The sequence below is a fragment of the Staurois parvus genome, unplaced genomic scaffold (genome assembly GCF_062004578.1).
Source record: "Staurois parvus isolate SC_StPar_1 unplaced genomic scaffold, SC_StPar_1.0 ptg000811l, whole genome shotgun sequence".
In the NCBI taxonomy this organism is placed as follows: domain Eukaryota; kingdom Metazoa; phylum Chordata; class Amphibia; order Anura; family Ranidae; genus Staurois; species Staurois parvus.
The window spans coordinates 255979-283943 of NW_028318607.1; the positions used below are offsets into that span (position 1 = coordinate 255979).

At 44.3% G+C, this 27965-nt stretch overlaps 1 protein-coding gene across 2 annotated transcripts in view; it reads left to right on the forward strand.

The window, feature by feature from the left end:
- The window catches only part of ATL1 (atlastin GTPase 1), a 104335-nt gene that overhangs the window by 12997 nt on the left and 63373 nt on the right, over nt 1-27965 (forward strand). Inside the window, exons 1-5 of one of the 2 annotated variants that reach the window (XM_089654858.1) lie at nt 4401-4555; nt 22167-22414; nt 24474-24608; nt 24695-24799; nt 26180-26230. In XM_089654858.1, coding sequence (XP_089510984.1) covers nt 4522-4555; nt 22167-22414; nt 24474-24608; nt 24695-24799; nt 26180-26230 — 573 coding nt within the window. In that variant the 5' untranslated portion in view covers nt 4401-4521. Of the gene's footprint in view, nt 1-4400; nt 4556-22166; nt 22415-24473; nt 24609-24694; nt 24800-26179; nt 26231-27965 lie in introns of those variants that run through there. The other variant, XM_089654857.1, reaches the window with a different exon arrangement.

Here is a 27965-nt window from a genome sequence, read left to right on the forward strand (position 1 = left end):
AGTGCTCCATCATTGGTGTCAGTGGGATGAATAGTGCCCCATCATTGGTGTCAGTGGGATGAATAGTGCCCCATCATTGGTGTCAGTGGGAGGAATAGTGCCCCATCATTGGTGTCAGTGGGATGAATAGTGCCCCATCATTGGTGTCAGTGGGATGAATAGTGCCCCATCATTGGTGTCGGTGGGATGAATAGTGCCCCATCATTGGTGTCAGTGGGAGGAATAATTCCCCATCATTATTATCAGTGACACCAATGATGGGGCACTATTCCTCCCACTGACAGCAATGACACTTAACTAGCCGACCCCTGTTTCAGCATGGTGCTGCTGTATCCAGCATACCTGGTTGCAGCAGTACCATCTGCACGGCACACTTACTGGGCGGTCAGCTGTCCTCCTTCCTTCACTTCGGCCTCTCCCTCCCTTGATTTTCGCGGGGCCGCTCGACTCCGCCTTCTCGCCAGTGATTGGCCGTCTGTGTGCCTTTCCTGAGCTACAGTACTGGCGTCCAATCACTGGTGAGGAGGCGGCAGCGCAGACATCGAGTGAGGGAGCAGCTGGAGTGAAGGAGCTGCGCATCCTGGACTGGATCGTCGTGGAACTGGGACCGGAGCCAGGTAAGAGACAGCAGCCCCCTGCCCGCCCCTGTTCTTAGTGTCCCCTGCCAGCGGGCCGGATGAATGTGCTCGGCGGGCTGCATGTGGCCCGTGGGCCGTAGTTTGAGTACCCCTGTTCTAAGACATAGGCTAAAGGGTCATGACACAGCCTGTGACTGGCAGAAATCTGCCCACACCATGTTATTGCCAAAAATAATAAAGATTTGATTTCAAATATATCTTTGAAAATTTAAAACAGTTTATTGATATCAAATTTATTCTTAAAGCTTATTTTTCTTAAAGAAAAATAACAAACATGTCTATACTTACCTGCTGTGTGTAGTGGTTTTGCACAGAGCAACCCAGATCCTCCTCTTCTCGGGGCCCCCTCAGGCTCCTGGCCCCTCCCTCCTGTTGGGTGTCCCCACAGCAAGCAGCTTGCTATGAGGGCACCCACTGCTTCGTGTGTCCATTCACACATGGAGCCGTGGCTCAGCCCCACCCCCTTCTTCTCATTGGCTCGCTGGCTCTGATTGACAGCAGTGGGAGCCAATGGTTCCTGCTTCTGTCTCAGCCAATGAGAAGAGGGAGTCCTGGGATAGCCGAGACTCCAGTGCACATCGCTGGATTGAGAGGGTGCTTAGCTAAGTATTGGGGGGGGGGGGGCTAGGGAAGCTGTTGCACAGAGAGGGTTTTTTACCTTCATGCATAGAATGCATGAAGGTGAAAAAAACCTTCAGCCTTCAGAATCGCTTTAGTGATTTATTTTTCCTGTATATTAATTAGTAAAAAGGTACTTAGATGGGTTTTTTAATTAAAATTATTACAGTGCCATCATCCATATACAGAAGTAGAAGGGAGAATGTAAATTAAACAGTGTGTGTTTAACCCCTTTGCGCTGGCGGGCGGGGTTTTAGGGTCATGTGACCACCGTGATTCGCTGTCACAGCGGTCACATGATTGTAAAAGGTCCTGATCGCAAGGGGAGATCGGGACCTTTCCGTGAGTCACGGACATACGTGCTGGGAGCGCGCAGGGCACAGGATCTCAGCACATATGTATTTTCTAATGGCATGCAAATATGCGGTCGCTTGGCGTCAAGGCCCAGATGCTGATACGCCGCATATTTGCGTGCGCTCGGCGTCTAGGGGTTAATATCACTGTAAGTGAACATTGTTGTGCTTTAACACCTTCCTGTCATGCCATCCATTGTTATGATGAGCTTTGCCCAATCACAGCTAATCACAGCAAAAGACTGAATTAATCAGTTTCATTCAGTAACAAATGATTGCAAATATCAATGAAATACATTGAGATTGGCAATCATAATGTGTGAAAAAAAAAAATCCTGATCATTTGCCCAAAGTAGTACAATGTTACTAACAGAAAAAGTTGAAAAAAATTAAATTAATATTATTATTTTTTTACATATTGTCAGCAGCCAGTGTCCCCGATCACTGCCACACCAGTTATATAATAAAGCTGTACTGGATTGGTGACAATATGTAAAAAAAAAAAAAAAGTTGTGAACTTGTTTATAATTTTCCAAAAAATTGTAACAAAAAATTACAACTTCAAAAAAAACTGAACACGCCTCTTACTAAATACTTTGGATTGTCTATCTTCCAAAAATGGGTAATGTGGGGGGTATTTGTACTATCCTGGCATTTTCGGGCCTCAAGAATTGAGATGGTCCATCAGTATGTCAGGATTGATCGATTGTCAGATATATATACCATAGTTTGTGGACTCTATAACTTTCCTACAGACTAAATAATGTACACTAATTTGGGGTATGTTCACCGAAGAAATGTAGCAGATTACATTTTGACCTAAATTTACGAAGAAAGTTTATTTATTTGAAAAATTTTATAACAGAAACGAAGAAAAACACTTTTTTTTTTCAAACATTTTGGTTTTTTTTTGTATATTTAGCAAAAAATAAAAACACTCATTGGTGATTAAATACCACCAAAGAAAGCTCTATTTGTGAGAAAAAAATGTGACAACACTGAAAGTTGAAAATTGGCCTGGACAGGAAGGGGGTTAAAAGTGGCAGGTATTGAAGTGGTTAAAAAAAAACGCAGTTCAGATTTAAAGGACAAATACATGATCAGAGATGGGAGCATCAACATAAAACACAGTGTTTACTGAAAAATGATCCGAGTTAAAATGTTCCAGGGCATTTACAGCGGAGATAATTTCCAAGGACGAATCTCCTGGGACAACTGACAACAGATTAACCAATGGATATTGCTGGGTTATCTTATCTTCTCATTGGCTCACTGTCTCTGATTGACAGCTGTGGGAGCCTATGACTCCCGCTTCTGTCTCAGCCAATGAGAAGAGGGAGTCCCAGGATAGCTGAGACTCCAGTGCACATTGCTGGATTGAGAGGGGGCTTAGCTGAGTATTAGGGGGAGCTGGGGGAGCTGCTTCACAGAGAAGATTTTTTACTTTCATGCATAGAATGCATGAAGGTAAAAAACCTTCAGCTTTTAAAACCGCTTTAATGATTTATTTTTCCTGTATATCAATTAGTAAAAAGGTACTTAGATGGGTTTTTTTAATTAAAATGATTACAGTGCCATCGTCCATATACAGAAATAGAAGGGAGAATGTAAATTAAACAGTGTGTCTTCAATATCACTGTAACTGACACCTTCCTGCCCGGCCTATAGCAGACTGATGGCCAGGCGGGACACTCCTCCTTCTAAAAAAATTCTAAAAAAATTTTATGGGTACAGTGTTGCATGACTGCACAATTGTCATTCAAAGTGCGACAGCGCTGAAAGCTGAAAATTGGGCTGGACAGGAACAGGGTTAAAAATGTCAGGTACTGAAGTGGTCAAACCAACACAACAAACACTTTACTCCTGCGCTAGGAAAGGACTCAGTAGACCCAATAGGAATGTTCTGGAATGTTCTGGAATATGCACTGCTTGCTGCCCTCAACAGACCGGGGTGGTCCGAATACACTGGATACAAATGGAGAAACAGAAAAAGGGGCGCACCGACCTAGTGCATTATCGTTTAAAATAATTTATTAAAGAAACAAAAATAGGTATCATACTCACAATGGACATAATAACACAGGCATGTCAAACTGAACAAGGTGTATGATCCAAACAACATCTAAGTCCATACGATGGAACCCTGGATGACCAACTGGCCAACCAAGGTTGGCTCTGAGGAAGAGGTTGTGTCCTCGAAACGCGTTAGTTGGTCATCCAGGGTTCCATCGTATGGACTTAGATGTTGTTTGGATCATACACCTTGTTCAGTTTGACATGCCTGTGTTATTATGTCCATTGTGAGTATGATACCTATTTTTGTTTCTTTAATAAATTATTTTAAACGATAATGCACTAGGTCGGTGCGCCCTTTTTCTTTTTCTCCGTTTGTATCCACTGAAGTGGTTAAAACAATGACAGTTCAGATTTAAAGGGCAAATACGTGATCAGAGGAGGGAGCGTCAACATAAAACACGGTGTTTACTTAAAAATGATCCGAGTTTAAAATGTTCCAGGGCATTTACAGTGGAGATAATTTCCAAGGACGAATCTCCTGGGACAACTGACAACAGATTGGCCAACGGATATTGCTGGGTTCTTGTTAACAACAACAAGCAGCCTTCATAAATCTGCAAAACGGTTGGATTTGTTGGATTCCCCTGTATGTGTTTACAAAATATCAAATCTAACCCTTACATTTTGTTCCAATGTGTAGCCGACCGGTCTCTGTGTATTACAGCGTGTGATACTCTGTCTCTGTGTATATGTATAGCATCATTGCACTGAGCTGTCCTGATCATGTGACTGGTCCTCCTCCTCCTTCTCCGAGCATCTCTCATCCTGCAGAATCAGCCCAGGCTCCATCACCAGAGCCCCGAACTGCCTACAGCCGCCCAGAGCCTCACCCTGCCATGGCCAGGAACCGAAAAGAGAGAAACAGCTGGGGTGAGTGTGACACCATGACCCATGGGGGTCTCCTGGGGTTAAAGGGGGCACAGGTAGTCTCTGCAGCTCATGCCTAGGGTGTGTTCCGGGCTCTGTGCAATCCATTGTATCTGCATGGATTCATGTCCTGTGTATGAGCGGCATGCAGCCTACAGCCTGTCCAGTAACAGAAGATTCAGCTGACAATAGAGAAAAAGAGGAGAGAGATTTGCAGCACGCATTCATCTTTTTCTTCTTGTTGTGTATATGCCATTAAAAGGATGGAGCCACCAGGGAAATTCCAGGACCTCAGCTGCTGCGGAACTCTTTACCAGCTAGGCGGCACTCGGCGTCTTGTTTAAAGATGCAGTGTCACTGATAGGGATCTGCCTTTCGGGATGCTTCTGCGATAGCCATGGCTATGATCGGCGAGATTTTTGTATGAAATAATGTCATCCGCGTTCCCCGCCGATGTTCATCTCTTATTTATAATGGCCTTTGTGTTCATTGCTGCCAGTTCCAGGATAGCCCCCTTCTGGTTCTAGTCCACAGACACAAATTTTAGTCCATTATCGCTACTTAGGTCTCATGCTAATACTTTATACCAGGGGTACTGAATTAAGATTCAAGGAGGTCTGCTCAATAAAATATTCTTGCAGCAGAATTCTGAATCTCATGTTTGTACTAAGACTCAGATTCTGTTATAGGATCAGCTGTATGTAGTCATTGCATGTCTATTAAAAATGAACAACGTACAATTTCCATAGCATCTCAATAATATTTATTGTCAATTTTCAGTGTGTCCCCTTACATCAGGTGTCCCCGTCAGTGTCCCCATATATCAGGTGTCCCTCACACAATGCCCCCTTACATCAGGTGTCCCCCACACAATGCCCCCTTACATCAGGTGTCCCCCACACAATGCCCCCTTACATCAGGTGTCCCCATCAGAGTGTCCCTCACACAATGCCTCCTTACATCAGGTGTCCCCATCAGAGTGTCCCCCACACAATGCCCGCTTACATAAGGTGTCCCCATCAGAGTGTCCCCCACACAATGCCCGCTTACATAAGGTGTCCCCATCAGAGTGTCCCCCACACAATGCCCCCTTACATCAGGTGTCCCCCACACAATGCCCCCTTACATCAGGTGTCCCCATCAGAGTGTCCCCCACACAATGCCCGCTTACATCAGGTGTCCCCATCAGAGTGCCCCCCACACAATGCCCGCTTACATCAGGTGTCCCCATCAGTGTGCTCCCTTACATCTTGTGTCTTCCATTAGAGTGCTCCCTTACATCAGGTGTCAGAGAGTTCCCTTATGTCAGGTGTCCCCCAAACAATGCTCCCTTACATCGGATGTGCCCATCAAAAAGCCTCCTTACACAATGTGTCCCCCTTACATCAGGTGCTTCCTTACATAAGGGGTGCCCCATCAGGGTGCCTTTTTTACATCAGGTGTCCCCATCAGAGTGCCCTCTTATATCAGGTGTACCCCGCCCAGTGCCCCCTTACATCAGCCGTGCCCATCAGAATGCCCTCTTACATCATGTGCGCCTCTTACAGCAGGTGTCCCCATCACCGTGCCCCCTTACATCAATTATAACCATCAGTGTGTCTCCTTAAAATCAGGTGTCCCCATTAGAGTGTCCAATTACATTAGGTGTCCACATCACCTTGCCCCCTTACATAAGGTATAACCATCAGAGTGTCGCCTTACATCAGGTGTTCCCAGCAGAGTGCCGCCTTACATCAGGTGTTCCCAGCAGAGTTCTCCCTTACATTAGGTATGCCCTATCAGTTGTCCTCATCAGAGTGTCCCATTACATCAGGTGTCCCCTTCACAGTGCCCCCTTACATAAGGGATAACCACCTCTATGTCCCCCTACACTGGGTGTCCCCATCAGAGTACCCCCTTACATTGATTATCCCCTTGAGAGTGCCTCCTTACAACAGGTATCTCCATCAGAGTGCCCCCTTACATAGGGTATTCCCATCAGAGTGTCCTGTATATCAGGTGTCCCCATCAGAGCGCCCCTGTATATCAGGTGTCCCCATCAGAGCGCCCCTGCATATTAGGTGTCCCCATCAGAGTGCCCCTGTACATCAGGTTTCCCCATCAGAGTGCCCCTGTAGATCAGGTGTCCCCATCAGAGTGCCCCTGTAGATCAGGTGCCCCCTTTAGAGCGCCCCTGTACATCAGGTGTCCAGATCAGAGTGAGCCTGTACATCAGGTGTCCCCATCAGAGTGCCCCTGTACATCAGGTGTCCCCATCAGAGTGCCCCTGTAGATCAGGTGTCCCCATCAGAGCGCCCCTGTACATCAGGTGTCCAGATCAGAGTGCGCCTGTACATCAGGTGTCCAGATCAGAGTGCGCCTGTACATCGGGTGTCCCCATCAGAGTGCGCCTGTACATCAGGTATCCCATCAGAGTGCCCCTGTATATCAGGTGTCCCCATCAGAGCGCCCCTGTAGATCAGGTGTCCCCATCAAAGCGCCCCTGTACATCAGGTGTCCAGATCAGAGTGTGCCTGTACATCAGGTGTCCCCATCAGAGTGCCCCTCTATATCAGGTGTCCAGATCAGAGTGCGCCTGTACATCAGGTGTCCCCATCAGAGTGCCCCTGTATATCACGTGTACCCATCAGAGTGCCCCCGTACATCAGGTGTCCCCATAAGAGTGCCCCTGTACATCAGGTGTCCCCATCAGAGTGCCCCTCTATATCAGGTGTCCCCATCAGAGTGCCCCGGTACATCAGGTGTCCCCATCAGGGTGCCCCTGTACAGCAGGTGTCCCCATCAGAGTGTCCTTCTATTTCAGGTGTCCCCATCAGAGTGCGCCTGTACATCAGGTGTCCCCATCAGAGTGCCCCTGTATATCAGGTGTCCTCATCAAAGGGCCCCTGTACATAAGGTGTCCCCATCAGAGTGCCCCTGTACATCAGGTGTCCCCATCAGAGTGCCCCTGTACATCAGGTGTCCCCATCAGACTGCCCCTGTACATCAGGTGTCCCCATCAGAGCGCCCCTGTACATCAGGTGTCCCCATCAGAATGCCCCTGTACAACAGGTGTCCCCATCAGAGCGCCCCTGTACATCAGGTGTCCCCATCACAATGCCCCTGTACAAGAGGTGTCCCCATCAGAGCGCCCCTGTACATTAGGTGTATTAATGTTAATGTACAGTTGCAAGAAAAAGTATGTGAACCCCTTGGGATTACGTGGAGTTTTGCATGAATTGGGCATAAAATGTGCTCTGAACGTCATCTAAGTCACAACAATAGAACACAGTCTGCTGAACATAATACTACACAAACATTAGATGTTGCCATGGTTCAATTGCACATAACATGTAAACATTCACAGTGCAGGGAGGAAAAAGTGAACCTTTGGACTTAATAACTGGTTGACCCTCCTTTGGCAGCAATAACCTTAACCAAATGTTTCCTGTAGTTGCAGATCAGACCTGCACAACGATCTGGAGTCATTTTGGACCACTCCTCTTCACAAAACTGTTTCAGTGTAGCAATATTCTTGGGATGTCTGGTGTGAATCGCTCTCTTAAGGTCATGCCACAGCATTTCAATCGGGTTGAGGTCAGGTCTCTGACTGGGCCACTCCAGAAGGCGTATTCTGTGCTGTTGCAGCCATTGTTTTGTTGAATTACTTGTATGCTTTGGGTCATTGTCCTGTTGCATCACCCATCATCTGCGGAGCTTCAGTTGACGGACAGATGGTCATACGTTTTCCTGCAAAATGTCTTGATAAACTCTGGAATTCATTTTCCCATCAATGACAACAATCCATCCAGGCCCTGAGGCAGCAAAGCAGCCCCAAACCATGATGCTCCCTCCGCCATGTTTTACAGTGGGGATGAGGTTTTGATGTTGGTGTGCTGTGCCTTTTTTTCTCCACACATAGTGTTGTGTGTTCTTCCCAAACAACTCAATCTTGGTCTCATCTGTCCACAGTATATTTTGCCAGTAGTGCCGTGGAACATCCAGGTGCTCTTTTGCAAACTTCAAACGTGCTGCAATATTCTTTTTGGACAGCAATGGCTTCCTCCGTGGTGTCCTCCCATGTACTCCATTCTTGTTTTTTGTTTTCCTTATTGTAGATGTGTCAACAAAAATGTTAGCATGTGCCAGAGATTTCTGTAGGTCTTTAGCTGACACTCTGGGATTCTTCTTTACCTCATGCAGCATTCTGCGCTGTGCTCTTGCAGTCATTTTTACAGGATGACCACGCCTAGGGAGAGTAGCAACAGTGCTAAACTTTCTCCATTTGTAGACAGTCTGTCTTACCGTGGACACATGAACATCAAGGCTTTTGGAGATACTTTTGTAACCCTTTCCAGCTTCATGCAAGTCAACAATTCTTGATCGTAGGTCTTCTGAGAGCTCTTTTCTGCAAGGCATGGTTCACATCAGACAGTGCTTCTTGAAACCAGTAAACCCAAAACAGGTGTGTGTTTTTTAAGGGCAGGACAGCTGTCAGCAACGCATCCAATATCATCACACTGATTGGAGTCAAGGTTGGCTCACTCCTGGCTCCAATTAGCTCTGGGAGAAGTCATTAAGCTAGGGCCTCACATACTTTTTCCTCCCTGCACTGTGAATGTTTACATGTTATGTGCAATTAAACCATGGCAACATCTAATGTTTGTGTAGTATTATGTTCAGCAGACTGTGTTCTTCTATTGTTGTGACTTAGATGACGTTCAGAGCACATTTTATGCCCAGTTCATGCAAAACTCCACATAATCCCAAGAGGTTCACATACTTTTTCTTGCAACTGTATCTGATAGTATATGCCTTTTAGGATGTGTACTTGCATCCTTGCCAGTTATGCCAGCCTGTCCCTGCCAGTAAATTCATATCTGACCACAAAAACAAGTGCATTATTTATGCCTCCCTGATATCTCTCTCCCCTCTGTGACCGATGCTGCGTCCTCAGACCAGCCTCGTCCCTCCCTGCATGATGGCTGCACCCAGCTTGGTAATCAGTGCCGTCCTGTATGCAGATCCTGCCACTCCTGACAACTCAGTAAGCCATCTCTGCTCATGGAGGACCAGCCGCTATAAACAGTGCAGGGATATTCAGGTTTATGTCCACCAATCAGATTTAGAGCTTTGTTGTCAATGAAAAAAGTTGACCGATTGTCAGGATTACAATAAGATTATAATACGTAAAGGAAAAAAAAAAGAGCATGCAACATTTCTTTCTATATGGATTAGTGATGTTATCACCTACATACAGAACTAATGTTAAAGAAGTAAAAATGAGTCATTTCTGGAGAACAATTATGTCATTCTGTGATGTCATTCTGCTAATAGATCACTTATAGGAAGTACGACTATGAATGACAAAAAAGGGAATAGATGGAGATATTACCGCTCCAGGCTATGCTTCTGCAGCCAGTACATTAAATCAGCCCAAAGGTGCTGTCCAAAGGTGCCCCCTGTGCTCCTTCATCCAGAATGGAGGAGCTCTAATACAGGAGGTGTGTTACTGGCCAGATCTCCAGGTGAAAAGAAAGGGAAAAAGAAAACTAATGCAATGCAGACACCACATCTAATGATTGGTAAACTGAATTAAACTGAATCCATGTCCTGTGTACTGTGGGAGACCAGATATAGTGAATGCAGGGTCCGGGTAGACCAGATATAGTGAATGCAGGGTCCGGGGAGACCAGATATAGTGAATGCAGGGTCCGGGGAGACCAGATATAGTGAATGCAGGGTCCGGGTAGACCGGATATAGTGAATGCAGGGTCCGGGGAGACCAGATATAGTGAATGCAGGGTCCTGGGAGACCACATATAGTGAATGCAGGGTCCTGGGAGACCAGATATAGTGAATGCAGGGTCTGCGGAGACCAGATATGGTGGATGCAGGGTCTGCTGAGACCAGATATAGTGAATGCAGGGTCCGAGGAGACCAGATATGGTGGATGCAGGGTCCGAGGAGACCGGATATAGTGAATACAGGGTCCGGGGAGACTGGATATAGAGAATGCAAGGTCCGGGGAGACCGGATATAGTGAATGCAGGGTCCGGGGAGAGCGGATATAGTGAATGCAGGGTCTACGGAGAGCAGATATAGTGAATGCAGGGTCCGGGGAGACCAGATGTAGTGAATACAGAATCCTGGGAGACCAGATATAGTGAATGCAGAATCCTGGGAGACCGGATATAGTGAATGCAGGGTCCGGGGAGACCAGATATAGTGAATGCAGGGTCCGGGGAGACCAGATATAGCGAATGCAGGGTCCGGGGAGACCGGATATAGTGAATGCAGGGTCCGGGGAGACCAGATATAGTGAATGCAGGGTCTGGGGAGACCAGATATAGTGAATGCAGGGTCCGGGGAGACCAGATATAGTGAATGCAGGGTCCGGGGAGACCAGATATAGTGAATGCTGGGTCTGGGAGACCAGATATAGTAAATACAGGGTCTGGGAGACCAGATATAGTGAATGCAGGGTCTGGGAGACCAGATATAGTGAATACAGGGTCTGGGAGACCAGATATAGTGAATGCAGAATCCTGAGAGACCAGATAAGGAATGCAGAATCCAGGGAGGCCAGATATAGTGAATGCAGGGTATGTGGAGACCGGATATAGTGAATGCAGGGTTCGGGGAGACCGGATATAGTGAATGCAGGGTCCGGGGAGACCGGATATAGTGAATGCAGGGTCCGGGGAGAGCGGATATAGTGAATGCAGGGTCCGGGGAGACCAGATATAGTGAATGCGGGGTCCAGGGAGACCAGATATAGTGAATGCGGGGTCCGGGGAGACCAGATATAGTGAATGCAGAGTCCTGGGGAGACCAGATATAGTGAATGCAGGGTCCGGGGAGACCGGATATAGTGAATGCAGGGTCCGGGGAGACCAGATATAGTGAATGCAGGGTCTGGGGAGACCAGATATAGTGAATGCAGGGTCTGGGGAGAATGGATATAGTGAATGCAAGGTCCGGGGAGACCAGATATAGTGAATGCAGGGTCCGGGGTTTAGTAACACTTTAAGTATTTTAAAATAATGGTTTAGATTTGTTTCTAATTTAACAGAATCTTTATTAAAAAATTAATAATATAGGATTAGGTGTCAAAAAGTATTATGGGCTTTTTAAAGAGAACACACAGCAGTAGGTTTCGGCTTTTCAAAGTCTATATGGAGTCGTATGGAAGAAGGGGGAAGGGGGTTTCAGTCACCCTTAGCTGTACACCATTAACATGATTTTTCAGCAAAACAGTGAAGATTAGCTTGATAAACATAAAAAGGCAGCCTTGAGCCTAGTGGCTGGGAAAATGTATTTTTTTCTCTGTTCTGAATATAATTAGTTATTAAATATCTATTCAATACACTATATGATCCTCTTAACAAAACATAACTTAAATAGGAACTTCAGTCCCTGAAATGCTGCCCCCATCCCCCCTCACCAGTGCCACCTTCTTTGAAAACCCAGAACATGTGCTGAAGGGCTCTCCTTGGCCTTTGAGACCTGACAGAGATCTGCGGCACATCTGCATCTGAAGTCCGGGACCTCCATAACTGTGACATCCTAGTGAGGCACCAAGAGTGCACTTTCATTCTCATCTAGACAAGAAATATGGGGAAAAAATCTAATTGTGGGACAGGAAGGGGGAAATAACTTGATTTTTGGGAGAAGGTCTGCTTTAAAATGTGTCTACAGTCAAAATTTTTTTTTCAGTTTTGGATTAAGTTGTCAGGTACTACAACCTCTGCCAAGTTTTTATTGCTGTCTACAGTTTGCCTGTTTGTCCTGGTGACTAATGTCACAGGAATTATGGATCAGAAAAATCCAAAATGTTGTCACTGTAGTAGCAATTTTTGGAAAATCAGGAAATCTCCGGACACAGACTGTTAAGGAATACAACTAATTTATTAAAAACGGCGCTGTTTTGACTCAACAGATGGCTCATGTTTTCATCTGTAAGTGAGTTATAGAACACTTCTTACAAGCATACAGTGGGACAAAAAAGTATTTAGTCAGCCACCAATTGTGCAAGTTCTCCCACTTAAAAAGATGAGAGAGGCCTGTAATTGGCATCATAGGTAGACCTCAACTATGAGAGACAAAATGAGAAAACAAATCCAGACAATCACATTGGCCGATTTGGAAAGAATTTATTTGCAAATTATGGTGGAAAATAAGTATTTGGTGAATATCAAAAGTTCATCTCAATACTTTGTTATATATCCTTTGTTGGCAATGAGAGGTCAAACATTTCCTGTAAGTCTTCACAAGGTTGGCACACACTGTTGCTGGTATGTTGGCCCATCCTCCATGCAGATCTCCTCTAGAGCAGTGATGTTTTGGGGCTGTCGCTGGGCAACACGGACTTTCAACTCCCTCTAAAGGTTTTCTATGGGGTTGAGATCTGGAGACTGGCTAGGCCACTCCAGGACCTTGAAATGCTTCTTACGAAGCCACTCCTTCGTTGCCCGGGCGGTATGTTTAGGATCATTGTCATGTTGGAAGACCCAGCCATGTTTCATCTTCAATGCCCTTGCTGATGGAAGGAGGTTTGCACTCAAAATCTCACGATACATGGCCCCATTCATTCTGTCCTGTACATGGATCAGTCGTCCTGGTCCCTTTGCGGAGAAAAAGCCCCAAAGCATGATGTTGCCACCCCCATGCTTCACAGTAGGTATGGTGTTCTTTGGATGCAACTCAGCATTCTCTCTCCTCCAAACACGAAGAGTTGTGTTTCTACCAAACAGTTCTATTTTGGTTTGATCTGACCATATGACATTCTCCCAATCCTCTTCTGGATCATCCAAATGCTCTCTAACAAACTTCAGACGGGCCCAGACATGTACTGGCTTAAGCAGGGGGACACGTCTGGCACTGCAGGATCTGAGTCCCTGGCGGCGTAGTGTGTTACTGATGGTAGCCTTTGTTACGTTGGTCCCAGCTCTCTGCAGGTCATTCACTAGGTCCCCCCGTGTGGTCCTGGGATTTTTGCTCACCGTTCTTGTAATAATTTTGACCCCACGGGGTGAGATCTTGCGTGGAGCCCCAGATCGAGGGAGATTATCAGTGGTCTTGTATGTATTCTATTTTCTAATTATTGCTCCCACAGTTGATTGGTTCACACCAAGCTGCTTGCCTATTGCAGATTCAGCCTTCCCAGCCTGGTGCAGGTCTACAATTTTGTTTCTGGTGTCCTTCGACAGCTCTTTGGTCTTCACCATAGTGGAGTTTGGAGTGTGACTGTTTGAGGTTGTGGACAGGTGTCTTATACTGATAACAAGTTCAAACAGGTGCCATTGATACAGGTAATGAGTGCAGGACAGAGGAGCCTCTTAAAGAAGAAGGTACAGGTCTGTGAGAGCCAGAAATCTTGCTTGTTTGTAGGTGACCAAATACTTATTTTCCACCATAATTTGCAAATAAATTCTTTCCAAATCAGCCAATGTGATTGTCTGGATTTGTTTTCTCATTTTGTCTCTCATAGTTGAGGTCTACCTATGATGCCAATTACAGGCCTCTCTCATCTTTTTAAGTGGGAGAACTTGCACAATTGTTGGCTGACTAAATACTTTTTTTGCCCCACTGTATATACCAATGATTACGTCACAAGGCATACATTCCTCTCTTACTTTCTATATTTTCAGCAGGCTTCCTAAACTCTTCAGAATAACCTTGGCCAGCAGCTGCAGATAAGAATCCCAGCTACGAACCGGTACACATTATACTCACAGGAAATAAGGGAGATAGGAGTGAGCTCAAAACTTTGCTTTTACAAACACAGGCTGCTAGAAGTGTTAGAATTTAAAGGGGAACTCTGACATATCTGGGTGCTACCACATCACCAGAACAAGAGGTGAAGGGAAATCTTCCACAGGGGACACCTGCTCCAGTGACAACTGTCTATTACGGTAGAGATTTCCTCTAACTTCCTGTTGCATTTCCAGGCCAGCCACCAGTCAGCACCAGACTGGTCATGAAAGTTTGAATGTGATTGGGGATAAGCAAGTTTAGTTCTCCTTAAGAATGTGTTAATACATAAGGCACCTTATTCATCAAATGATGGCTGTCTAGTTTAGATGACTAATATTCCTTTGGCTTGGTTTTATCGGCACAGATAGCTGCAGATTTCTACGAGTGCACACACTCCGGAAGTGGAAAGGTGATTACATCAAGTCATCGGAAGCAAAGAGAAATCAGCTTTCTTTAGGTCTCATGTTGATGAGCATTGGTTTCAAACGCAGCCTTTTGCATTTGATCACAAAGCTAATCAACCGCATGTTCCAGTGCTAGACACAGGAAAAGGCTGCGGTCACTTACTTTGCTTGCAGCGCAAATGCATCTTAATAGGATTTTCTATGTTTAAAGGAATGCTTCAGGAATAGCAAACACACTGCACCAATCTTTCTCACCCTCTTTACCTTAGGGGAAACCTGAAAATAATTTTTAGGTCCCAAACCAATTCCTAGGAAGTCGGAGAGAAGGATGCTCCTTACATTGGGGGTCAGTGGGAAGAATGCTCCTTACATTGGTGGTCAGTGGGAAGAATGCCCCTTACATTGGAGGTCAGTGGGAAGAATGTCTCTTACATTGGTGGTCAGTGGGAAGAATGCCCCTTACATTAGTGGTTTGTGGGAAGAATGTCCCTTACATTGGAGGTCAGTGGGAAGAATGCCCCTTACATTGGAGGCCAGTGGGAAGAATGTCCCTTACATTGGTGGTCAGTGGGAAGAATGCTTCTTACATTGGGGGTCTGTGGGAAGAATGCTCCTTACATTGGTGGTCAGTGGGAAGAATGTCCCTTACATTGGAGGTCAGTGGGAAGAATGTCCCTTACATTGGTGATCAGTGGGAAGAATGTCCCTTACATTGGAGGTCAGTGGGAAGAATGTCCCTTACATTGGTGATCAGTGGGAAGAATGTCCCTTACATTGGTGGTCAGTGGGAAGAATGCCCCTTACATTGGAGGTCAGTGGGAAGAATGTCCCTTACATTGGTGATCAGTGGGAAGAATGTCCCTTACATTGGTGGTCAGTGGGAAGAATGCCCCTTACATTAGTGGTTAGTGGGAAGAATGTCCCTTACATTGGAGGTCAGTGGGAAGAATGCCCCTTACATTGGAGATCAGTGGGAAGAATGCTTCTTACATTGGAGATCAGTGGGAAGAATGCTTCTTACATTGGGGGTCAGTGGGAAGAATGCCCCTTACATTAGTGGTTAGTGGGAAGAATGTCCCTTACATTGGAGGTCAGTGGGAAGAATGCCCCTTACATTGGAGATCAGTGGGAAGAATGCTTCTTACATTGATGGTCAGTGGGAAGAATGCTCCTTACATTGGTGGTCAGTGGGAAGAATGCTCCTTACATTGGTGGTCAGTGGGAAGAATGCTCCTTACATTGGTGGTCAGTGGGAAGAATGTCCCTTACATTGGAGATCAGTGGGAAGAATGCTTCTTACATTGGGGGTCTGTGGGAAGAATGCTCCTTACATTGGTGGTCAGTGGGAAGAATGCTCCTTACATTGATGATCAGTGGGAAGAATGCTCCATACATTGGAGATCAGTGGGAAGAATGTCCCTTACATTGATGATCAGTGGGAAGAATGCTCCATACATTGGAGATCAGTGGGAAGAATGTCCCTTACATTAGTGGTCAGTGGGAAGAATGTCCCTTACATTGGTGGTCAGTGGGAAGAATGTTCCTTACATTGGAGGTCAGTGAGAAGAATGCTCCTTACATTGGAGGTCAGTGGGAAGAATGCTCCTTGCAATGGAGGTCAATGGGAAGAATGCCCCTTACATTGGTTGTCTGTGGGAAGAATGCACCATACATTTGGAGTCATGGGGAAAAATGTTCCTTAGATTGGTGGTCAATGGGAAGAATGTTTTTTGGCATTCAATATGATCGTGGTTTTAACAACGTTGCATTCAAACATTAAAATGGAATAGTAAATGTGGAATTAACATGGGTGGAAAAAAATCGAATTGTCTTAGAAATTGAGACAAAGTATTTGTCAGCCGGCAATCAATGCACAACCTGTTACAATGTTATATCAGAATGTAATACAGGATAGAAAACCATGAAATAATATACACAGGTTTAGGTTGAACCTGGGTTCACACTGATGTGGTGCGGAATTCGCAGCGTTTTCTGTGCGAATTCCGCACCGCATCAGAATCGCACCCCGAACTGCTGCTAGTGTGTATGTAAACTTAAAAACAACCCCAAAATCGGTCCAAAAAATGCAGTGCGATGTGCAGAATCGGATCACATCGGTGTGAATACCCATGCGATCCAATTCTAGTGCGGACCAAAAAAAGGGTCCTACAGCTTTTTGGTGCAGATGTGGTGCAATTGGAGCCATACAAAATGTATGGCTCCAATCGCACCGCACACAAATCGCTTGTGATTTGCACAGGAATGCAGTGCGGTTCCTGTGCGAATCACATGCGATATACCGCACCGCACATATGTGAACCCAGCCTGAGAGTTAAGGAAACATTATACTGACATCAGACCAAAATGAGCTCCAACTAAGGAGGGGGGAAGGGAAGAGGGGCAATTGGAAGCCATGCTTTAACATGACACTGAATTCTTTAGAGCTAATTCATATATATGCGATGCAGGAAACGCAGCAAATCCTGAGTGCTTCCCGCACCACATTGAAATCGCACTTCGTTCATGCGATCTGCCATCAGTGTCAATCGGGGCGGACTGACAACTCATGGGGCCCCCGGGCAATAGGGTATCATGGGGCCCCTGTGTCCTTGCCCACACTCAAAAAAGCCTATAAAAAGGTACCAGGGGCATTTTATGGGGCCCCCTACTGACCCCGGGCTCTCGGGCAGTGCCCGAGTCCTTGAATGGTCAGTCCGCCCCTGGTGTCAATGTTAAATTAATGACACCCAAAAACAGATCGCAAATGGCAGTGCGATTGCAAGAATCAGATCACATGAGTGTTACGGTTGTGGAAATAAAAAAAGTTCCTGCACCTTTTTCATGCGGGTGCGGTGGAAACTGAGTCCATACTAAATGAGTTCAAATCGCACTGCAAAGAATTGCATGTGATTTAAACAGGAATGCGATGCTATTCGTGTCCAAATCACATGTGATTTCCCTCACTGCTATAGTGTGAATACAGCCTTAAAATGGTTGTGAACCTCAGGCATGAAATATGAACAAAGCATAGCCCTCTATAGTGTGTACTTGACTCAATCCAGAGCACTAACTGTAATTTCTGTCTACTGTCTTGTTCCTCTGCCATCAGCAGTGGCGTCCCTAAGCAGGTGCGGGGGGTGCACGCCGCACCGGATGACACATATCGCACGGGGTGATACCGAACCCGCTCCACGAAAAGGTAAGTTTTAAAGCAAGCCGACGATCCCTGCAGGATGGATCGGATCTGCCAAGTGATCATAATGGATCGGGGTCCGATCTATTATGCTCCCCAATCTGCAGATCCGATCCATTTTGCTAGGATCGTCATCTTGCTTTAAAACTTACCTTTTCGTGGAGCTCATGGAGAGATCCTCACAGGATGGATCAGATCTGCGGATTGGGGAGCATAATGGATCGGACTCCAATCCATTATGCTCAATCCGCAGATCCGATCCATCCTGGGGGGATCGTCAGAGGGGAGACACCAAGTGTTACTGCACCGGGTGACACCAACCCTAGGGATGCCCCTGGCTATCAGTTACTTCTGACAAGTTTTCCTGACACCAAGAGAAAAATGGTGACAGAGGAAGGCACAGCCTGTGATTGACAGCCTCAGCCCTGCTACTGTGTGAAAGGGGGGGGGGGTGTCCCTTCCCTCCAATCAGCTCTCACTGAGCTCTGCAGAAGGTAACTTCAGCTCCCCAAAACCCCTGATTTCTGAAAGTTCAAATAAGCTGTATAAATTTTGAACTTGGAACTGATGTAAAGGAAAAAGTCCTGAAGATAAACAGGTACAACTTATGTAGGAGGATTTGTTTCATCTCTGTGTATCTCTGTGAGGCCAGTCACTGGGTATATATAAGGGTTTACAACCACTGTAAGAGGACCGAGGTATGGCTGAACAGAACTGGCCCGGGTTATCTTGGGATATCCCAATCCATCCATCCTGGCTCAGCCAATCCTACAATCCCAACGCTGCCTTTATCTTCTCTGCCCCGCCTCCAACTCTTTAATTTATTATTCAGTAATTGCAGCCAGTGCCACCTTTGTGTGGAAAATCCATTTGTTTCTACATTCCTGGAATATGTCATGTTGGGTGGGTCTACAGCATTGCAGAGAATCCTTTTTTGCTATCTAGGCTGCAGCTCCGCATATAAACATTTCTGCAATATGCACATAAAATACCACGCTGTGCTAGAACTGCCATGGCCTCCCCCTGTGCCCTACCTTACAGCAAGCAATTCTGTTACTCTACGGAACCCTGAAGGGGTCAGGAAAAGCTTGGGCTGGCCCAGCTTTATACATTTATGGCCGGCAAACCAGGGTAGGGCAGCTGCTGAAGAACTAGATGTCCCAGCTTACCCAGTAACTGACCATACTGGGACTTCTGGTTCAGTACCAGCAAGAGGCCCCTGGAGGCTTTGGTCTCATATACTGTACTGAGGGGAATGTCACATATATATGTGCAGGAGCAGGGGCGGACTGACCATTTGGAAACTCGGGCACTGCCGGAGGGCCCGGGGTCAGTAGGGGGCCCCATGAGATGCCCCTGGTACCTTTTTCATAGGCTTTTTTGAGTTTGGGCAAGGACACAGGGGCCCCATGATCCCCAATTGCCCGGGGGCCCCATGAGTTGTCAGTCTGCCCTTGTGCAGGAGGGAATCAAGACTTTTAGTTTCTTTTATATTTTGTTCCCACAAATTATATATTTCAACACAAAGTTTAACCACTTCCAATCCGGACACTTTCACCCCCTTCCAGTCCAGGCCAATTTTCAGCTTTCAGTGCTATCACACTTTGAATGACAATTGCGCGGTCATGCAACAATGTACCCATATGAATTTTTTAGCATTTTTTTTAGACAGATAAAACTTTATTTTGGTGGTATTTATTCACCACTGGGATTTTTATTTTTTTGCTATATAAATAAAAAAAAGTCCGACAAGTTTGAAAAAAAGTGTTTTTCTTATAAACTTTTGCAAATAAATAATCTTTCTTCATAAATTTTGGTCAAAATTTATTCAGTTATCTTTTTAGTAAAAATAAAAAAACCAAAATTACTGGTAGTTTATAACCAAAAATTATGATGTTTCATAATTTTTATTTTATAATATAATCCAGATTAGTTTATAACCAAAAATTATAATTTTTGAACACTTTTTTTGCATTTTTATTTTTTATATTTTTTTATTTAAATTTTTTTTTTTACATACTGTCACCCTAGCAGTACAGTGTCACCATGGTGACACTGTACTACTTGTGGGGGTGATGAAGATTTTTTTTTTTTTTACACTGATTGCTTTTACACCCATATAGGATGTAAAAGCAATCATTTCTCTTTCCCTCTGTCTGCATTCTTGCAGTCATTGAGAAGTACTGAGTGAGCTGTGATTGGTCAGAGCTTGTCACATGGTACAAGGCTGTTGTGAATAACCTTGTACCATGTGACCTCTGTGATCATTCACAGATTTCACACATAGTAAGCAATGATGTCACAAGTGACATCTTGCTTACTACGCTGCATGTGATCACTGATTGGCCAATCAGTGATCACATGATTGGAAGCTCGCACAGAGGTCCCGTCCGACGATCGGTGTTTCACTGTGTCTGGAGGCAGGGAGCGCGCACAAGCAGGGTGCGGGGAGGCCATTTATAAACGGCCACCCGACCCTGCACTGCCACCGTCCGGCCGTTTATATAGAACGGCTGGTCCGGAAGTGGTCAAAGTACGTAGAACTGTAAGCAGGGCTTTTTATCTCTGAAAATGGGTGTAGGTCCCCCTTTCTGAGTCACCCCTTGTCTCCCCCTCTGCCCTCCTCTACTACCGTCCCTTTGAAAGAATACAGAACCAAGTATCATTGTGTGATGCTCAGCTAATTGTATGGAATTTCTTAATTAAAACAAGAAAAAAGGTAAATTAGATTCCCTGCAGCAAATATTCTTCCCAAATATATTGCCATATATTTGAAATGCTACAATTTTGGCCATATTAAAAAAAAAAATATATATATATATACAGTATATATATATATATTATTATACAGGATTTATATGGCGCCAACAGTTTGCTCAGCGCTTTACAATATAACGGGAGACAATACAGCAACAATACAGTTCAATACAAGAGGGTTAGGAGGGCCCAGCAGGGCTCTAATCCTCGCCAGGAACGCAATTTTCAAGCGATTTGGGCGATATCTGCGGATGAGGTTGGGAGGGCCCTGCTCTTTGGAGCTTACAATCTAGGAGGGAGGGGCTAATGGTACAAAAGATAGTAACTGTGGGGGATGGACTGGTTGGAAGAGTAGAACATTCCATTATTAGCTGAGGGCAGGATAGGCTTCCCTGAAGAGAGGTTTTCAGAGATCACCTAAAAGTGAGCAGAGTAGGCGATAGTCTGATAAATTGGGGTAGAGAGTTCCAGAGGAAGGGGGAAGCTCTGGAGAAGTCCTGCAGATGAGCATGGGAGGAGGAGACATGGGAGCTAGAGAGCAGGAGGTCGTGCGAGGAGCGGAGAGGACGGTTTGGGTGATATTTGGAGACAAGATTGGTGATGTCATTTGGGGACAGAGTTATAAATGGCTTTATATGTTATTGTTAATTTTTTGAATTTTATCCGTTGGGCAATGGGAAGCCAGTGGACGGATTGGCAGATATATATATATATATATACTGCATGTTGAAATGCTTTTTTGTTACAAAATATATGAAAAATATTTTTTAAAATACATTTCAAATATACTGTATATCTTTAAAAATACAAATCTACATTTTTGGAATGCATTTACAAATATATGTTAAAATGACTTTTTTATACTTTACTGGTAATACGATCGTGTTGCCAGCAATGTGTTTACAATAATTTAATAAAAGCTGCACATTTTAAAAATATTCTTAAAATGACATTAACTTGTTAAACCTTTAAGTGGTTGTGAACCCTCACATATACCCGGTGAAGTGACTGGTCTCATGTGATAGACAGAGAGGAGCCAAATCCTCCTACATAAGTTGTACCTGTTAATCTACAGCTGTCTGTCCCCTACAGCCATTCAAAGTGCAGAATTTACACAGGATCTCTCTGAAAAGCAGGGGGCAGGGAGCTGAAGTTACATCAGTGAGGAGATCTCTGAGAGCTGATTGGAGGGAAGGGGCACACCTCCCTCCACACAGCACACAGGTACAGAGCTGAAGCTGTCAGTCTGCTAGAGGTCCCTCCCCTGTCACCATTTTTCTCCTGGTGTCAGGAAAACTTGTCGGAAGCGATTCATGCTGATTGCAGAGGAACAAAGCAGTAGACAGAAAAGACACTTAGAGCTCTGGATAGAGACAAGCACACACTATAGAGGGATATGATTTGTTCATATTTCTCCACTTTAAATGAGGTTTTTGTAATTGGGTTTAAATATATTGTATTTTAATAGGTGAATATGTCATTTGTTGAGGTCTATTCTAGAGCTGTCTTGGTTTGCCTGCAGGTGGATTTACTGATCGCAACTATGACTGGAGTTCTGAAGAGGAGGAGTATGAGAAGAAGTCGCACCCGGTGCAGGTCCTGATTGTAAAAGACGACCATTCCTTTGAGTTGGATGAGGGGGCACTGACCCGCATCTTGCTTTCGGAGGCTGTGAGGGACAAGGAGGTTGTGGCTGTGTCCGTAGCTGGAGCATTTAGGAAAGGAAAGTCATTCCTCATGGACTTTATGCTGCGGTATATGTACAAAACCGTACGTAAATATTTTCAGCTAACCTCTGCTTTCTCCTGTTACTCTAAGGCTAGGTTCACACCTATGCAGTTTGTGTTTGACCCGTTTCTGAATTGCGTTTTTGCACTGCATTTTGTGTTTTTGCTGCGTTTTGTGTTTTATTTGTATTTTTTTTCTTGTTGCTAGGCAGATGTAAAATGCAAAATGCATAAAAAATGTGGCAAAAATGCATCAAAAACACGCTACATGCTTTTCTGCATCAAAAACACAACTTTTTGCATTCAAAAAAGTCCCTGACCCTTTCCAAAAACCACACCGGATGAAAACGCGGAGATGTGAACCTGTCCCATCGGAAATCATGTTAAATGGACTGTACTGCATTTCTGCAAAACACTACAGAAAACTCTTAGGTGTGAACCTGGGGTGAGGGCCATTCACACCACACAAACACACTCCAAATGTGTTCTGGATGCTTCTTGCTTACAGTACACAACACAAAAACTCTTCACGTGTCACATGCCTGATGAAGGGGTCCTGTGAGACTCTGAAACGTTGCCTTGCTGCAACTATGTGATCGTTCATTAAAACTTTTGGACCCGTATTGGTGATCCTCGGTGTGCGGATGACATTCTCCCTTTATGTGTCACAAGATAAGTTGCAGCAATGTGAACCGGGGCTTAGAAAGGCCTAGAGTGCTCTGGGAATCCTTTGTCATGTATAAATTGTTTATTTCTAAAACAAGGAATATTTGTATACACTGAAAAAAAATATAAACTAAAACAAATTGAATAATATTGCCCTAAAAATATTATAGTTTCTATTTAAATCATTTTGAAGAGAGAAAGAGGAACAGCCGGCTAAATAGCAATTCCCTGTAATAGAAGGGGAATTCTTTCCATGACTTGAGTCTCCTTCCTTCCTTCCACTTGATCCTCCATAAAACTCTAAAACATGTGACACTTCTGGGAGTGTCAAATGCCTGTTTCTCTCCCCCCAACATACTGTTCCATCCTCTGATCCCTATGTCCCTACAAGACATAGCAGTGACATCACTGTTTGGATGATTGACAGTGTCACTTTAACTGAAAGGTCACACGGCATTAAAATCTGACCTGACTTCACCCTAATTCCTTTACATTTACCGGCCACTTTCTTAGGTCCACTGGTTCAATTGCTTGGTAACACAAATTGCTAATCAGCCAATCACATGGCAGCAACTCAATGCATTTAGGCATCTAGATGTGGTGAAGACAACTCACTGAAGTTAAAACCGAGCATCAGAATGGGGAAGAAAGGGGATTTAAGTGACTTTGAATGTGGCGTGGTTGTTGAAGCCAGACGGGCTGGTCTGAGTATTTCCAAAAACTGTTGATCTACTGGGATTTACATCTCTAGAGTTTACAGAGAATGGTCCGAAAAAGAGAAAACATCCAATGAGTGGCAGTTGTGTGGTGGAAAATGCCTTGTTGATGTCAGCGGTCAAAGGAGATGATAGAAAGACAACAGTAAGTCCTCATGCACACGGGACATTTTTACAGCGGCTGTTTTTGGCCTTTGACTTTTTTTTCTACATCCAGTAAACCCCCCCAGCATGTTATCCTATGTGTCCATACACACAGACTGGAATCAACGTTTTTTGGCTGAAAAAAACCCAGGACTAGTGCATTTCTATAGGCGTTTTTAGCTGTAAAAACACAGTAAAACGCTGCAAACCAGCATTTTTTTACTTTTTTTTACCAAAAAAACCCACCAAAAAACACGAAAAAACACAAACACGAAAAAAACGCGGCAAAGCGCTGCTAAACACTAATGCAAAAATGCTAAAAAAAGATGAACAACTCACATTTTTAACGGGACTTTACACAGCTAACGTTACCAGCGTTCTCAAAACGTCCCGTGTGAATGAGGACTAACTCATGTCAATATGGACCAAAATCTCTGAGGAATGTTTCCAACACCTTGTTGAATCTATGCCACGAAGAACTAAATCAGTTCTGAAGGCAAAAGGGGGTCCAATCCGGTACCTAATAAAGTGGTCTCAAACTATAGATTGCAAAAAAAATTGTTTATCTATTTGCAGGAACCCGTCGATTGGCTTGGTGATTATAATGAACCGTTATCCGGTTTCTCCTGGAGGGGCGGTTCTGAACGTGAGACCACCGGAATCCAGATATGGAGCGAAGTCTTTTTGGTGGAAAAGCCAGATGGGAAAACGGTAATGGTTGGGTGTCACAGATGACCCTTGTTGACTTTTTGGGGATGTATTCAGAGAGATGCTAACTACTAATGTCCATCTTTCAGGTGGCCGTGTTACTGATGGACACTCAAGGAACGTTTGACAGCCAGTCAACCCTAAGGGACTCAGCCACGGTGTTCGCCCTCAGCACCATGATCAGCTCCATTCAGGTGCGACCTTTTTCTACTTCCAGAAAACCTCATACAGTGCAGTGACAATGACTACTCTGTGAACCAGTGGTCTCCAGGGCCTCAGGGCCTGGTCTGTGCACAATTTGGCACGGCCACTTTTTTATTTTCTATTTATTTAATTTATTATCACTCCCACGTTTTGTCACTTTTTCTTACTTTTGTGTGTGTTTTTCACAGGATGGAGGGTGTGGGTCCTCGAGCATGCCCTGAAGGCTAGGGGGAGGATGTGTGGCCTTTTGGTTCCTTCCTCCCCTGATCCCTAGGGGGTTTTTCTCTTCGGGAGAGCCCCCTGACCAAGTACTGGGTGTCCGGCTCCGGCTGGACATAAGGAACGGTGGTCCACCAGGCCTTTTGGCCAGGAGGACCAAATGGGAACCTTGTCCCTGTCAGGAGCTTCGTGCCCCGGGGGATCAGGGTAGCGGTCCAGCCCCTTTAGGGGAAGGACAAAGCACACCCCTAAGTGCACTTTTTCGTGTGGTGTTTTGCACTTGCAGTTTTTTTGTGAACACTTACGGGTTTTAGTTGCACGTTTGCGGACTTAAAAAAAAAAAAAAAAGTGGTCTCCAAACTAGCTGGATGCCGTCCTTTGCTTGCCTTTATCTGGCGTTTGGGGCACTGTTCCTCCCCCTAATATCAAAGATGGGTACTGTTTACTCCCACTGACCCCAAGACAATCTCTACCCCCACAGTGGTCACAGTCCGGCCCCCCTAAAGTCTGATGGACAGTAAACTGACCCTTTATTTAGAAAGTTTGCAGAGCCCTGCTGTAAGGTATAACAAGGATGACATACAGTAGAGCACATTTCTCAGGTCTTCCCACCATTTTTAAAATTTAAAGACTATCTACCTAAAACATTTTTTTTTTACATTTTTGTAGTATTGGCCAGTGTAGCTGTTTGTCTTTTGACCATTGTAGTTGATAAAATAATTAAAAAAATGTAATTTTTATGGGTGTAAAGTTTTTTTCCACTTCCTACCTTATGTTTGTTACATGTTTCCTTTCACATAGCCCAACATAAAAAAAATTTGATGCTTGCCTTTTGCATAAAACTCCTACCTGACTTTTGCCTTCTGTGTAATGTTAAAGCAGCATATAACTACCAAAAGTCTTTTTAAATGCCCCCTCCCTTTTCAAGCGGATTTGGGTTTTGTTTTTTTATTTTTCTCTTCATCTATATTTAAAAAAAAAAATTATTTGGCCCCACCCACTGCAGGAGGCGGGGCAGTGGCACGAAGTCTTTAGAACTTTAGTTTTGAAAACTTTTTTTTTTTTTTGATACACAGAAATTAATGTAACCTGATCTATAATACTACACCGTGAAAGTGGATATTCAGTTCTCTATCTCTTTTACTTTCAAGGTTTACAACTTGTCCCAGAATGTTCAGGAAGATGATCTGCAGCACTTACAGGTAAATATCATACAACTAGACTCCAGAGAGAGAGATATCATTTCCCCCGGTACAAATTATTAGTAATACCTCATCTGGAATATGCAGTTCAGTTTTGGGCACCAATTCACAAAAAGAACATTGGGGAACTGGAGAAAGTACAGAGAGGGGCAACTAATACTGATAAGAGGCATGGAGGAGATCAGCTATGAGGAAAGATTAGAGGAACTGAATGTATTCTCTACTGAGAAGAGGAGATTAAGGGGGGATATGATCTCTGTGTATAATACATAAGGGGGGATATGATCTCCATGTATAATACATAAGGGGGGATATGATCTCCATGTATAATACATAAGGGGGGATATGATCTCCATGTATAAATACATAAGGGGGGATATGATCTCCATGTATAATACATAAGGGGGATATGATCAACATGTATAATACATAAGGGGGATATGATCACCATGTATAATACATAAGGGGGGATATGATCTCTGTGTATAATACATAAGGGGGGATATGATCTCCATGTATAATACATAAGGGGGATATGATCACCATGTATAATACATAAGGGGGGGATATGATCTCCATGTATAATACATAAGGGGGATATGATCTCCATGTATAATACATAAGGGGGGATATGATCACCATGTATAATACATAAGGGGGGATATGATCTCCATGTATAATACATAAGGGGGGATATGATCACCATGTATAATACATAAGGGGGGATATGATCTCCATGTATAATACATAAGGGGGGGATATGATCTCCATGTATAATACATAAGGGGGGATATGATCTCCATGTATAATACATTAGGGGGGATATGATCTCCATGTATAATACATAAGGGGGGATATGATCTCCATGTATAATACATAAGGGGGGATATGATCTCCATGTATAATACATAAGGGGGATATGATCTCCATGTATAATACATAAGGGGGGGATATGATCTCCATGTATAATACATAAGGGGGGATATGATCACCATGTATAATACATAAGGGGGATATGATCTCCGTGTATAATAAGGGGGGATATGATCACCATGTATAATACATAAGGGGGGATATGATCTCCATGTAGAATACATAAGGGGGGGGGGTATGATCTCCATGTATAATACATAGGGGGGGATATGATCTCCATGTATAATACATAGGGGGGATATGATCTCCATGTACAATACATAGGGGAGGATATGATCTCCATGTACAATACATAGGGGGGGATATGATCTCCATGTATAATACATAAGGGGGGATATGATCTCCATGTATAATACATAAGGGGGGATATGATCTCCATGTATAATACATAAGGGGGGATATGATCTCCATGTATAATACATAAGGGGGGATATAATCTCCATGTATAATACATAAGGGGGGATATGATCTCCATGTATAATACATAAGGGGGGATATGATCTCCATGTATAATACATAAGGGGGATATGATCTCCATGTATAATACATAAGGGGGATATGATCACCATGTATAATACATAAGGGGGGATGTGATCTCCATGTATAATACATAAGGGGGGATATGATCACTATGTATAATACATAAGGGGGGATATGATCTCCATGTATAATACATAAGGGGGATATGATCTCCATGTATAATACATAAGGGGGGATATGATCTCCATGTATAATACATAAGGGGGATATGATCTCCATGTATAATACATAAGGGGGGATATGATCTCCATGTATAATACAT